This window comes from Anthonomus grandis, chromosome 10 (genome assembly GCF_022605725.1).
Source record: "Anthonomus grandis grandis chromosome 10, icAntGran1.3, whole genome shotgun sequence".
NCBI lineage: Eukaryota > Metazoa > Arthropoda > Insecta > Coleoptera > Curculionidae > Anthonomus > Anthonomus grandis.
The window spans coordinates 12053797-12066672 of NC_065555.1; the positions used below are offsets into that span (position 1 = coordinate 12053797).

General features: G+C 28.9%; 1 protein-coding gene across 2 annotated transcripts; it reads left to right on the plus strand.

The window, feature by feature from the left end:
- The first annotated feature begins 11238 nt into the window (after nt 1-11238).
- LOC126741463 (uncharacterized) lies at nt 11239-12134 on the plus strand. 2 transcript variants are annotated; one of them, XM_050447878.1, is made up of 3 exons: nt 11239-11707; nt 11765-11845; nt 11950-12134. In XM_050447878.1, the coding sequence occupies exons 1-3, from the start codon at nt 11408-11410 to the stop codon at nt 11980-11982; spliced, it is 414 nt and encodes a 137-aa protein (XP_050303835.1). In that variant the 5' UTR covers nt 11239-11407; the 3' UTR covers nt 11983-12134. The 2 variants fall into 2 exon arrangements, with proteins under 2 accessions (XP_050303835.1, XP_050303833.1); XM_050447876.1 differs by having other exon boundaries at nt 11239-11845.
- The last annotated feature ends 742 nt before the right edge of the window (nt 12135-12876 follow it).

Genomic DNA, 12876 nt, shown 5'->3' on the forward strand with positions numbered 1-12876 from the left:
GGTTTAGAATGCACTTAAGAATTGCCATATATGCATAACTTAATAGTCTATAATGAACTTTTTCTTATATAATAAATAATCTTTTGCTTACTTTCGATTTCAGTAGGCTTAAGGTTAATGATTATTTACAAACTTCTGTTACATTTTGTTAAATAAGTATATTTATTACAATTAAGGCTACACTTATATCAAGTAGATCAAACGCATACCTGAAACAACAAAAAGTAGTCCTGGATGAGTTTAACATTCTTGAGCATAGCTTATTCAGGCAATCTGAACAAGGCATTTGAATACATGTGAAGTGTATCCAAGATTTAATGGTGTGGTGTTCGCGTATATAGTTCTTTTAATATTGAAATATTGAAAAGTCCCGAGTACATTATTATTTTGAATTTGGCCAGAATTATGAATATCAACACACGGTTTGCTAATTTACATTAATCATAGTAGATCTATTGGTTAAAAAAATACAAGTTGTCTGCAACCAGTAAGAATGGAATGATATTTGATTTTGAAAGTCTCATATAGAGCTCCTAGTTTCAGATTTTGGGAAATTGATCTTGATTATGTTCTTCTATGGAAAGAATATCGGCGATAACAGGATTAACCACAAGTAATAAATCCTGTAATTATATTCTAAATAAGCCATTAAGTGCTTTAAAGCTACCTAATATGTCAAACTGCTGCTTTGCTCCCAATATAGTTCAGTACTATTCTATTTTTAGCATTCGTTTGAAAAATCTTTTATTTAAAGAATAGACCGGACCGTAAAATACTAGAGATTTAGTTTATTAGATGTAATACCTTACTGAACAGACATTAATATTTCTTATTTTAAACATTTTTGTCTATGTTAGACCTGCAATTTTTATAGGTCTATTTCAATGAAGAAAACTAGACACTCTTGTAAGTTTTATTCGTAGTTAATGTATCATTGCTCTAGGAAGACACAAAACAATATCATATATTAGTAGATTCTTATCTTTATGGTCTTGTACTTAAAATTGGATTTTCCTAATAAAGTATTTCTTATGAAGCCCTTCAATTATATTAAATTACAGGCCTAAATATTAAAATTTTAAAATAAATACTTCATACATACATGGTTATTTTAATTACACGATACACGCTATATTATACAAACATTGCAATATTTGTTACATGGACATTTAAGATAAGATCATTGTCATTTTGACCCTAATTTACATGTTTCTGGCCGAAATAAAATAAAACAAAAGGTAGTTGTTATCCTTTTCTGCAAACTAAAAGTCATCATTGTAAATCTGACCGTATAAAGTATGTTAAGCGACCAGGCGTGGGTGGTGTATTATGATTCTTGTCTGCCTCTACTTGAATCCGGTTCCTTGTACTTTTGCTGTTCTATATTTATATAGGTTGAGTTAGCCTTTAGTAGAAACTATAAGTTATTTATCATTTTAGGCTGAGATAAATCTTAGTATGATATTCATTAGCAGTTGGGAGTTTTTGGGCTTTGTTCTATAAAATTGCCCTGTAAAAATAATATTAGCTACATTTACAACTTGTAGACGGCAATTTAATTTAGATTTTTAATGGCTATGCATAATTCAATAGGCTATAGGTAACTTTTTTTTAAACAGTAATTAAAATTTAAAATATTGATAAAATTTTTAAAATGTGACCTCCGATGTTGTGAAGATAGGTATATATTTTTATTATATACATAGTTTTCAACCTTTAAAGGTTTACTTAAAGAATACAGTCATTAAAAAATTATTTATTCAAAAAAAACAGTGATTTTAATATAATATTAATTTAATTAATTAACTGTGTCTGGAGAAATATTGTCAATTATATTGCGAATGTGATCTTTGAGGATATCAAACTTATGTGGCTTACCTTTTTTGACATAACCCCAAGGAAAGTAGTATAAAATATAAAAGGTCAAGTCACCTAGCTGGCCTTTATATTGATCCACGTCTGACTATCCTCTGATTAGCGAAAACATTATCTTAAATTCTTGTAACTACGCATTTTCTATTTTAATAATATAGAGTCAATAAAATTAAATTATTTAAAAAAACAGAAATTGTAATAAGATATTGAATAAAAAAAACATATTATGCAATAATTGTTTTTCTACAGCGCTGAAGAGGTTAGTCAAATTTACAATCATATACCCTTTTAATATATATATTATATATTAGAAAATATTTTAACTTTAATTACACAATTACATTTTCGATGCTTATCCATAACTAAATAGATTATGGGCAACCTCTATATATATATATATATATATATATATATATATATAAAATAATTATTGTGCTTGCTTTTTTGCTAAATTATTTCATAATATTCTATATTGACAAAGTAAGATACAAACAAATATAATAATAGAATGTAAACTTCTAAGAAAGTTAAATATATCTTTTTCTTAAAAAATTACGTATTTGAAAGGCCGTGATAATAAAATTTTAAATTAAAAAATAGTTTATGTGCACACGATTTAAAAAATAAATTAAGAGCTGGAAAAAGCTATTATATCAGTTAAGTTGAGAAGAAACTACGTTCACAGAGTTTTCAAATTTTTATTGGTTTCGCATGTACAGAAGAAAATGTAAAAATTGCCTAAAATTTAATCTACTAAATTATTAATTACTAATTTTGTATTAATAGCAAAATTGTTTTTCTATTTTTTACTAAAATATATTTTTAACTCTTATTAGTTATATTTAAAAATTAATAATTTAGTAATTTTTTAATTTGGTAATTAATTTTAATAAATTAGTATTTTTATGTGGATTATAACCTAAAAGTTTTAAATCGTTACTATTTGCCTAATCGATACAAAGAGGAGCTATTGAATGGCCTCCTCGTTCCCCGGACTTAGCCCGTTAGATTTTTTTTTATGGGGCCATTTAAAAACTAAAATTTATGCTAGTCAGCCAACATCGCTAGACCATTTGCGACAAAGAATAATTGATGAATGTCGTCAAATCACTCCAGAAATTTTGAAAAATGTGCGGGAAAGGTTTGAACAAAACCTTTATTATTGTATGGAAGTCGAAAGCCAACATTTTGAATATTTACTTGATTGATTTTATCTTTAAGCCCTTTATTTAAAATTATACTTTTTAACATTTTTTTGTAACTTTTATTAGCCCCTATATCGACTAGGCAAGTAGTAACGATTTAAGTTACTATAAAGTACTTTAGGGTTATTATCCACATAAAAATACCTTCAAAATAAGGTATCACTCGACCTCTCGTTTCATTTAAAATTTTGGGGGCCCTTGTCACCCCCGCTAGGGCTTTGCCCTCAGGGGGGCGAAACTAGCAAAAAAAATATTTCCCTCTTGAATCAAAAATTGACGGGTCCGAGGATTTTTTCGCAAATGTTCTGAGGGACCCAAAATAGGCACTGTTTCGTTTTCAAATGGCCACTCTGTATATTTTCCATATCTATGCATAACTTAATGTGGTATGGAAAACATTTTCTCATAAAATTATTGTTGATCTTATCTTTGTATTGCTAAATTATTTAATGTTATTTTTTAATAATAAAATAAAGTCCAAACTAATTAAATATTAGGATCTAAACTCTTAGTGATTCCCATATATCTTTTTCATCTTTAAATATTTATTCTAAAAAATTTCAGTTAATAGATCTAAAAAATAAATATAAATATATTACTGGATTATCATATTTCTATAACCTTATTTATCAGTAAAAAAGTTTTTAATAATATTTTATCAATACATTAATTAGGAAATTTTAAATATAGGTACATTTATACTTTTAATTAGAAAAAAGTTACGTTTACATGGATGTTGTTCGACAAGGGAGAATGTAAAAAATTTCTTTTTAATAATATTAAAAAAACTTTTATTGATAAAGAACAATTTCTATTTAGTAATTTCACAGTATTATTAGTTTTTAAGATACTTGATAAAATTTATATTTTTTAAAGTTAGATAAAAAGTATTTTTTTAAAGCGATTCACAAAATTATTAACGTTCTACTATTGAAAAAACTACGTTATAACTTTAGAGAAAAATAATTTCTTTATATTCCATGACTTTGTTTATTGCAGACGTTTAAAAACCATTGCTTCTGTTAAAAGTAAATATTTATTCTTTGCGCTATAACTCTAAAACTATTAGAGATTTCGGATTAAGTCTTCATATATATTTAAATTATATTTCAATTTTCAGAGAAAAAGGGCCTTAGTTCATAGGAACCAAAGTGATATAGCAATTGTTTACTTTCAACTATTAAATAATATTTTCCAAACGAAGTTTATCAAATTAAGTTAACCTTAATAAAAACTGAAAATACTTTTACAATTTAGACACAAACCTCCTCTTGTTTCCTAAAGTTATATTATATTTTTTTATTTTTGGAGGGATTAGTATACCCTGATACCCTACTAAATTTATTAATTTTATAACTATTTTATTAAGAATTATGTGAAAATTTTGCTTCATAACTTTTAAAAATTTTAGTTATTATAATACCTATAGATGTAACATATTGTGTTCATTAATTATCACTTCTAATTATTATTAATAAATAGATAAATTTAGTATCCTTAAGTACTAAAATATCGAACCTATCGATACTTAATAATCTGTGAAAAAAAGACTATATTACTAACCTAAATTTAAAACAATTTAAAATTTAATGAGTAACTAAGAGTATTTCGGTCATCCTCCACTAAATTTAATCAAAAACAATTAATCCACCATAATTTGGACATAGAACATGTCCATCATCAGGAATATCAAATTAAGTGGTTCTGTCAATTCATCTTATAGTTTAAGTCCCTCAGAGAATTTATTGAGCCATTGTTTTAATTATGTAGTTTTAAGTTTTTGTAAATTCAAGTTTTGTCCTATTCACATGTATTTTAATATACCATTTTTATTCATTTTTATTCTTTTTAACCGTTTAACCTTGTCTAAGGCACTAGAACTATAAAATGAATTGACGGAACCCCTTAATTTGTTATTCCTGATGATGGACATGTTATATGTCCGAAACATGTTGGATTAATAGTTTTTAAATAAATTTAGTGGAGGATGACCGAAAAACTTTTAATTACCCATTGATCTATTAACTCTACTGCAAGAATGGACTACTTCTTTAAATTTAAAACTTTCTAAGTAATTTAAAGTTGTTTTGAATTAATTGTGTTTTAATGCCTAGAAAAATGAAGAGAAAATATTATGTTGTTTGCATATTTTTTATTTAGATAAAATGGTCGAACATTATACATTTTTAGTGCAAGATAAACAAAAAATCTTACATTAATAAACGAAATAAAAAAAGTACTTATAATATGTTGGTGGTCTATTCAGTAAATAGATATTTTATGGAGTAAATTTTTGGTTTTGACACAACTTTATACAATATTTATTATTCTATAATCATCCCCATACCTAAATGCCATTTTTTAAAATTGACTGAGTTAAAGATTTATGAATGAAAATAGGTTTTTTTAAATTTAAAAATGTTCTTATAGTATAAAATTTTTCTATTTGCCAGATATTCAGTACATATATGCTCTTTAAGATTGTGGTTAATGAATAAGTCCAAAATAATGTAACTTATTATGTATGTGTTAGATTGATTTAATTAATTATGCCATGGAGACTTTTTGGAATTTATGGTCAATACAGCTGAAGGAAGAGTAAACTTTCAGGTTCTTATACCTGCATACGGGTCCAAAGTAAATTAATGAAGGTAAGCGGTTAATATTAACGTTGGACGGTACTCGCTCATAATATGCAAATTTTGAACAATTGCAACTCTACTCTAACAGTTCTGCTTTCCTCTTATAGAGTATCCCAATAAAACTTTTATTTTGCGATTTAAACCTCTGTGCCAGCTTTCATTTTTTAAAATTATATTTCAAGTTATATCTTTTATTTGCAAAACTAAAATTATAGCAATTTTTTTAAATACTTTTATAAGTTATTGTATTACGCTCATCTGCATAAGACATACAAATAGTTTTATTAGTACAGGGAATTCTTTTGTAATTAAAACCCTGTCACTTGTAATATCTGAGAAAGGGGATGTCTTAATACATGGCGCAGCGGTTCCGCCCAACACAAAGCACTTCAGATTTCTTTAGTTTCCAGTATCTTTTCGGACTATACTCCAAAATCATAAAGATTTAGAATTTTAGCAAAATTATTGGCCTACCCTATATTACGTATTTTTTGTTTATTAAGGCCACTTTTGTTAATCGATTTTTCCCAAAAAAGTATCTAGGTATATGTTTATCAGTATACATTTTAACAGCACTTTCCTGTTAAGAAAATTTTAAATTTTAATTGTACATTCGTTTCTAATGACGACCTTCCTGATATATTTTTGAATAAAGATACCTCATATCAATTTTATGGTTCAATTTACAACAAAATACAACATTCCTTACGCGGTGACAACTACAAGACGAGCAGTACAAACGGAGTGGGAAAGAAGACGTGCTCAGAGAGATAGACAGGTTTGGTTTACTAGGCAACCAAAGGTCGTTGATACCATGGCCGCTACTAAAAGCCCCTCCCCAACCTTTCGCTCAACTTATTGCGCAACTCGTCTTCATTTTCTTGCTTAGCGCCTTTACGATTCACTCTGTTTCTTTTAAAGTTATATTTTTATTAATTAAAAAAAATATTGCACAATCTGTAATCAAATTGTTCAATCATTCATAAAACTTTTATTGCTATAAAATATTGGAATTTCATATAATTTATTACTTCAGGTTTTATATTACTCAGATATGACCTCGTTTTAGGCTATTTGAATTAAATTCTTCCTCTATGTTTTTATAAGTTATTATTTTTATTTTGATGTAAGTTTTCAAAGATGTATGCTGAGAGCCTTTGGTCAAAGTCAAAATCAAATATCGCTTTATTGTTTTACAGCGCATAAAATTTTAATATTAAAGCAAAAAAAATAAAGTACTACAAAAATACAGATATAGAGATAAACGTAAATCCAAAAGCATTTAGAACAGATAAAATACGAAATTAAATTCTAAACTGCTAATAGGTAAAAATATGTTAAATTTATTAAAATAACAGACAATTAAAGCAATACAACAAGAAAATATTATAATGAATATGAATATTCAATACATGTGTTAGATGGACCACTGAAAACATAAAGTAACAACAAGAAGGAAATTAAAAAAAAATTGGAAGAAAGTGCAATCAAAACGATAATCGATATAAAACTCCTCCAGAATATTGTAGCATTGATTAAATAATAGGTTTATTATTCAATCAACGGTTGAAGGCTTTGTCGCTCAGCAATCTTTTTAAATTAGTTTTGAATATGCCTACTAATGGTAATTCTTTTATGACGCGAGGGTTATAGATCTTAAGCACTTCAAAAATTATTTACTTTTTAATTAGACTGGATGTAGGAATGGATAAGTACGAGTGTAAATTGGTTTGAATTCGTATTTGACATCTTGGAAATAGTACAGTTAAGCTTGTACAGGGTGGCCAGATAAGAATGCAAAGTGCTGTATTTTGGAAACTATTCGTCGTAGAGACTTGCGGTAAAAAACTTTATGACTAAAGTGGCTAAAAGAATATCGTGGAAAATATTTTCAGATTTCCAAGATGGTCGCCAGGGGGCGTAATCGCAATCTTAAACTTTTTAAATGATTTTTCACTGAAATCTACCCAGTAAATGTTACGAAAAAATATACGCTTTTTAAAGCTCAGCTCTACTCAAATAATTTTTGTTTAACACTTTGTGACGTATCTATTAAAATAAAGTGGTGGGGGGTAATTCAATGTTTTTTAAAATAAACAGCTGTAACTCCTAAACAACTGAACGCATTTTAACAAACTTGGTCTCGTTGAAAAAAACATTTATTGCTACATCAAATCTGTCTTATCTGTGATATATCTAGTGCTTAGTAATGCCGCTAGAGCGCGTTTTTTGATCTATTAACAGAAAATTGCAAAATTCTCTAAAAAATTAAAAATTAAAAAAATTAAACTTCCTACAAGGTCCGTAAGGTGAGTATTAAACTTTGGGTTGCCATCAATAATGATCCCAAGAAACCACCCTTCTAGTGTATTCTGCAACTTGTGAATATGCAAGAGTAACATGTTCCAGTGTTCCCTCAAAGTTCAAAACTCTGGTCTTCTGTGCATTAAGAGTAAGAAGGTTTCGGTCGAGGTATTGTTTAATCTGCAAAAGATCTATAGTTAAAGTTATAAGAACGAGCCTACTGATAGGACAATGCCAGAGAATCATTGTGTCATCGGAAAATTAGGTAAATTGTCTCTGTATGTCCAGGTTTGCAAAATTAATAATATAAAGAAGAAATAGTATCTCTTATATCATAAAACATAACATATCCAAGCAAGATTTATCCAGTCAAAGGCTTTTGGGATGTCACACAAAAGGCCTGCGGAAGGTCCGTTACCATTTATCTGGAAATAAAGCTTACTCAAAAAAAACTTTAAAAACTTTAAAACACAATAAAATTATGATTACATACATAAAAATATTACAAAATTTGAAATCATATAAATAACTTAAAAAACATCATAAGATAAAAATTCTGATAACCTATAAAAATACTTGATATTGAATCTTTTTACAACAGTCTGAAACCTATTGCGTCATAATTCACCTATTTCTCTTGGTAATCTATTTGTAACGGTAGGAACATAGTGGAGTATTACATTGCAGAGGTTTTTTGCAATAGCACACAACGAGCAGTTCCTCTTCTAGTGAGGTAATCGTGGGGTCTCCTCAACAGTCCTATATTGATTCTTATTTTTAACAGCAATCAAAAATTATTCATAAATATGCTGTGAAGGAAGGTATCTCAAAGCAGCAAAACACATGTTTTGCATATAAGCTACAGCAATAACTCGCATTACTCTCCTTAAAGCAAACTATGGCCTAAAGCAACAAAATGGCCTCAGATAAGTAAGTCGTCAGTTACAAATACGACCCTGTCTTCAACTCCCTAAGCTAAAATTCTTAAAAGAAATACACTAGATGCAACCTTTTGACAAGACTAATATGTTTTTCAAAATTTAATTGGTCCACATTTATTCTTAGAAAATTTATTTTGTCTTGGATTGTTTAAAGAGTCAGTTTGTTTTAATGCGAAAATCATATTTGCAGCTTTATTTAGATTTAACTTAAGAATTTATGCCCTAAGCCAGTCACTTACAAAGTTTATATGTTGTCATACACCTTACCACGAAATTAGTATCATGGACATAGAGAGCTACAGAACACTTAAGCAGATTGGCTTGTCCAAGGCTATTCGTTTTTGGTAACCCTTAATGAAGCATGACGGGTCCATTAGACCATCTATATAAACAAAAGCCCTTTTAAATTCATTTCTAAATAACGGCTTCGAACTTATGAAAATTACGATTTTTTGGCGCACTTCATCAAACTACATTGAATTAACGTTATTTTAGGATCATTCATTTTGATATCTTAGACTGAGATGGTGATTTAAACATGAACTTTTTCACTTTTTTTTATAAAAGTGCGTTTTAATTGCTGTCTGAATCTTAGACATATTTTTTATTATATTACTAAAGAATATAAACAAAGATGTCTCTATATCCTGCTTATTAACGCTCCTCTTCATTTAATCAGGCAAATTGGTTATGGTGGATATCCACTTACTTTTGTCTACTTCTAATGCTTTTGACAGGTTTCCACTTGAGTTCTGCAATTCCTTTTATCGTATCTGTTAATCTTGTCTGTCCATGAATTTCTCTGTATCTATCCACTCTTATACTAATGACGAATATAGCTAAGTTAATGAAATTGCATTCAAGATATCGTGTTAGTTTAATTCTTAATGATACTTTGAAATAAGATAAGCTATATAAAAATAGGGATTTTCTTTCACTATTTATCAAATTACATGTAAAAATTTGATCTTGCGACTATTCTCTATGATACTTTGGACCAGTATGACTATATAGGAATAAAAGTTCACTTTTTTATAATTTTTTTATAATATCATCAATTTATTTCTTAGTGATGGCCCGGATCCTTTGGCAAAATTTCTGGCTTAATTTATTAGATTCACAGAGAGAAAATTTAATAAATAAATTTGTTATTGTTTGTAATCTAAGTTATATTACTATATAACCCCTTATATCTTCAATCAATGATAGCATTTTTTGTTTACATTTTAATTCAAAATAAATTATGAAAATTTTAAAAATATACTTGTATATTTGTATTTATATTATAATTATATTATTATTACAATAAGTTTGTTTTTCTTTGTTCATTTCTTTTTTTCTTATGTAGAAAACCGCCAGATTTTAGTATATTTACAGAAACGTTGATAAATTAAAAAACTAGTTTTATTTATCTTCCAACCCATTTACTCTTGAAGAAAAATATCATTATTAAATTGATTTCTTATCTGAATTTTTAAATATTAGTTGTCATTATAAGAATTTTTTTCAAAGTGTTTGAAAAATAAAGAATGCCAATAAGGGCGGATAGTGTGGATCTTCGAACAGTTCCATCTATGGCATTTTCGGCCTTACAAGACAATAAATTAGTACTAGCCAAAATTAAATCAAATATGAGATTATTTGCATTTCATATTCATTTAATTTGTTTAATGTCTAAAAATTGCAAATATCTTACAACAGATAAAGGTTAATCATTTGCATTACCATAAATGACGAATTGATGAAATTTGGCAAATTAAAATCGCCTATTATTATTCGTTTGTACGATTCCCCAAAAGTTGATATATATATACAGGGTGTCAATTTGAAAACTTCCCACCCCTATTATCTCGAAACGGGTTAGGTTTTTATAAAATCGCTAGGACACGTCGATTTTATTATCAAGGGGGAACAATTTTTATGCAGAAATCACTTCGCCTCTTTCAACCCCCTACCCCCCAGAACCTCCCTCTCAAAAATCTTAAATGGCAATAGGGGTTGAGTGATACCTCATTTGAAAGAACTTTTTATTCTCTACATTTTGGCACCTTATTTTTTAAATTTGAGTGCTGCGTTGCCAAGTTAGGGTTATTTAAACATTGTTAAATTACTTATTATTAAACATTATTCCTGTAAGTGTTTTAAATACGTTGAAGCTATGATTTCTATTGCAACGTGTTTGACCATAAAGCGAACCGGTGCATTTCTCACTGAAAGTGTTTATCAATCCGACAAATTCTTTTGGTCATGAAAGATAAACATTTTATTTTTTTTCTTTTTTGTTTATTTTCGTTTGCAATGGAATTCGTCTCAATACAGTTCGATGATATGATCCGAAATTTAAAATAGTATTTAGTGAACTTTCCTACCAGTCAATGTCACTAGGTATTTAAATCAGTTAAAATTTATTTCGATAATTTGTGTGTTATTGTTAGTTACTATGGTATACACGCTTAGGCAAAGAATTGAAATGATTTTTATTTATGGCGAGCAAGGAAGATGCGCAAGAAGAACGGCAGAAGTTTTTAATAATAGAAATCCTAATTGTAATGTAAGTCACAGATACATTTTGGACGTAGTAGCTAAATTTAATGAAACGGGTTCAGTTGGAAACAAAAAAAGGGCAAGTCGGCGTGTTTTAAACGAAGATGCTCAAGTAGAGATTTTGGGAACATTCGTTGCAGAACCCACCAATTCTCTCCGTACAGTAGCACGTCTAACTGGAATGTCACATGAAACTGTACGACGAGCATTACAGTTACATAAATATCATCCGTACAAGATGCAAATTTTACAGGAACTTCATGAGGACGATTTTGATAGGAGAATAGAGTTTTGCGAAATTATGTCCAACTTAATAAACACTCGTGCAATTGTGGTAAGCAACATTTGCTTCAGTGATGAATGTACCTTTTTCCTAAACGGCCATGTCAATAGACAGAATTGTCGATACTGGAGTGAGGATAATCCCCACATTTTCAGAGAGGGTGCTACACAGCGGCCACAAAAAATTAATGTTTGGGCCGGTATTCTTGGAAATGCTGTTATAGGACCGTTGTTTATTGAACAAAACTTAACTGGAGAGCTCTACTTACACCTACTTGAAGATGTAATTGATCCTTTGATAACAACTGAACTGGAAAATCAAGTTGGTAACATTTTGCAAGAAAACGAACCACACTTTCAGCAAGATGGAGCTACGCCGCATTATTTTCGGCCAGTGCGGGAGTGGTTGAATAACAGATTCCCTAACCAATGGATTGGTAGAAGGGGACCGATAGAATGGCCTGCTAGGTCACCAGACTTAACGCTGTTAGATTTTTTTTTATGGGGGCACATAAAATCGGTCGTTTACAAAACTCAGCCTGATGATATCGAAGATTTAAAAAGAAGAATTACAGAGGCAAGTAGGGCTATTCCAGAAGAGGTATTTCAGAATGTTTGGGAAGAATTTGAGAATAGACTTTATTTTTGTTTGGAGAACAATGGAGAACACTTTGAACACCTCTTAAAGTAGATGTGTTAATAAAATAAATTTTAGGCGTGTTTTTGTAAAGACCATAATTGTAACGGCTATGCAAATGTTTAGTAAAAATAATATTAACCTAAATAACATATTTCAATGCAAATCATAGCTTTAACGTAATTAAAACACTTACAGGAATAATGTTTAATGATAAGTAATTTAACAATGTTTAAATAACCCTAACTTGGCAACGCAGCACTCAAATTTAAAAAATAAGGTGCCAAAATGTAGAGAATAAAAAGTTCTTTCAAATGAGGTATCACTCAACCCCTATTGCCATTTAAGATTTTTGAGAGGGAGGTTCTGGGGGGTAGGGGGTTGAAAGAGGCGAAGTGATTTCTGCATAAAAATTGTTCCCCCTCGATAATAAAATCGACGTGTCC

Bases quoted from the DNA above. Each gene is read 5' to 3' on its own strand.
- LOC126741463 (XM_050447876.1), top strand. From the start codon at position 11,408: ATGGTATACACGCTTAGGCAAAGAATTGAAATGATTTTTATTTATGGC. The intron at 11,846-11,949 runs GTAAGCAACATT...CCACATTTTCAG, and splicing joins TAAACACTCGTGCAATTGTG to AGAGGGTGCTACACAGCGGC.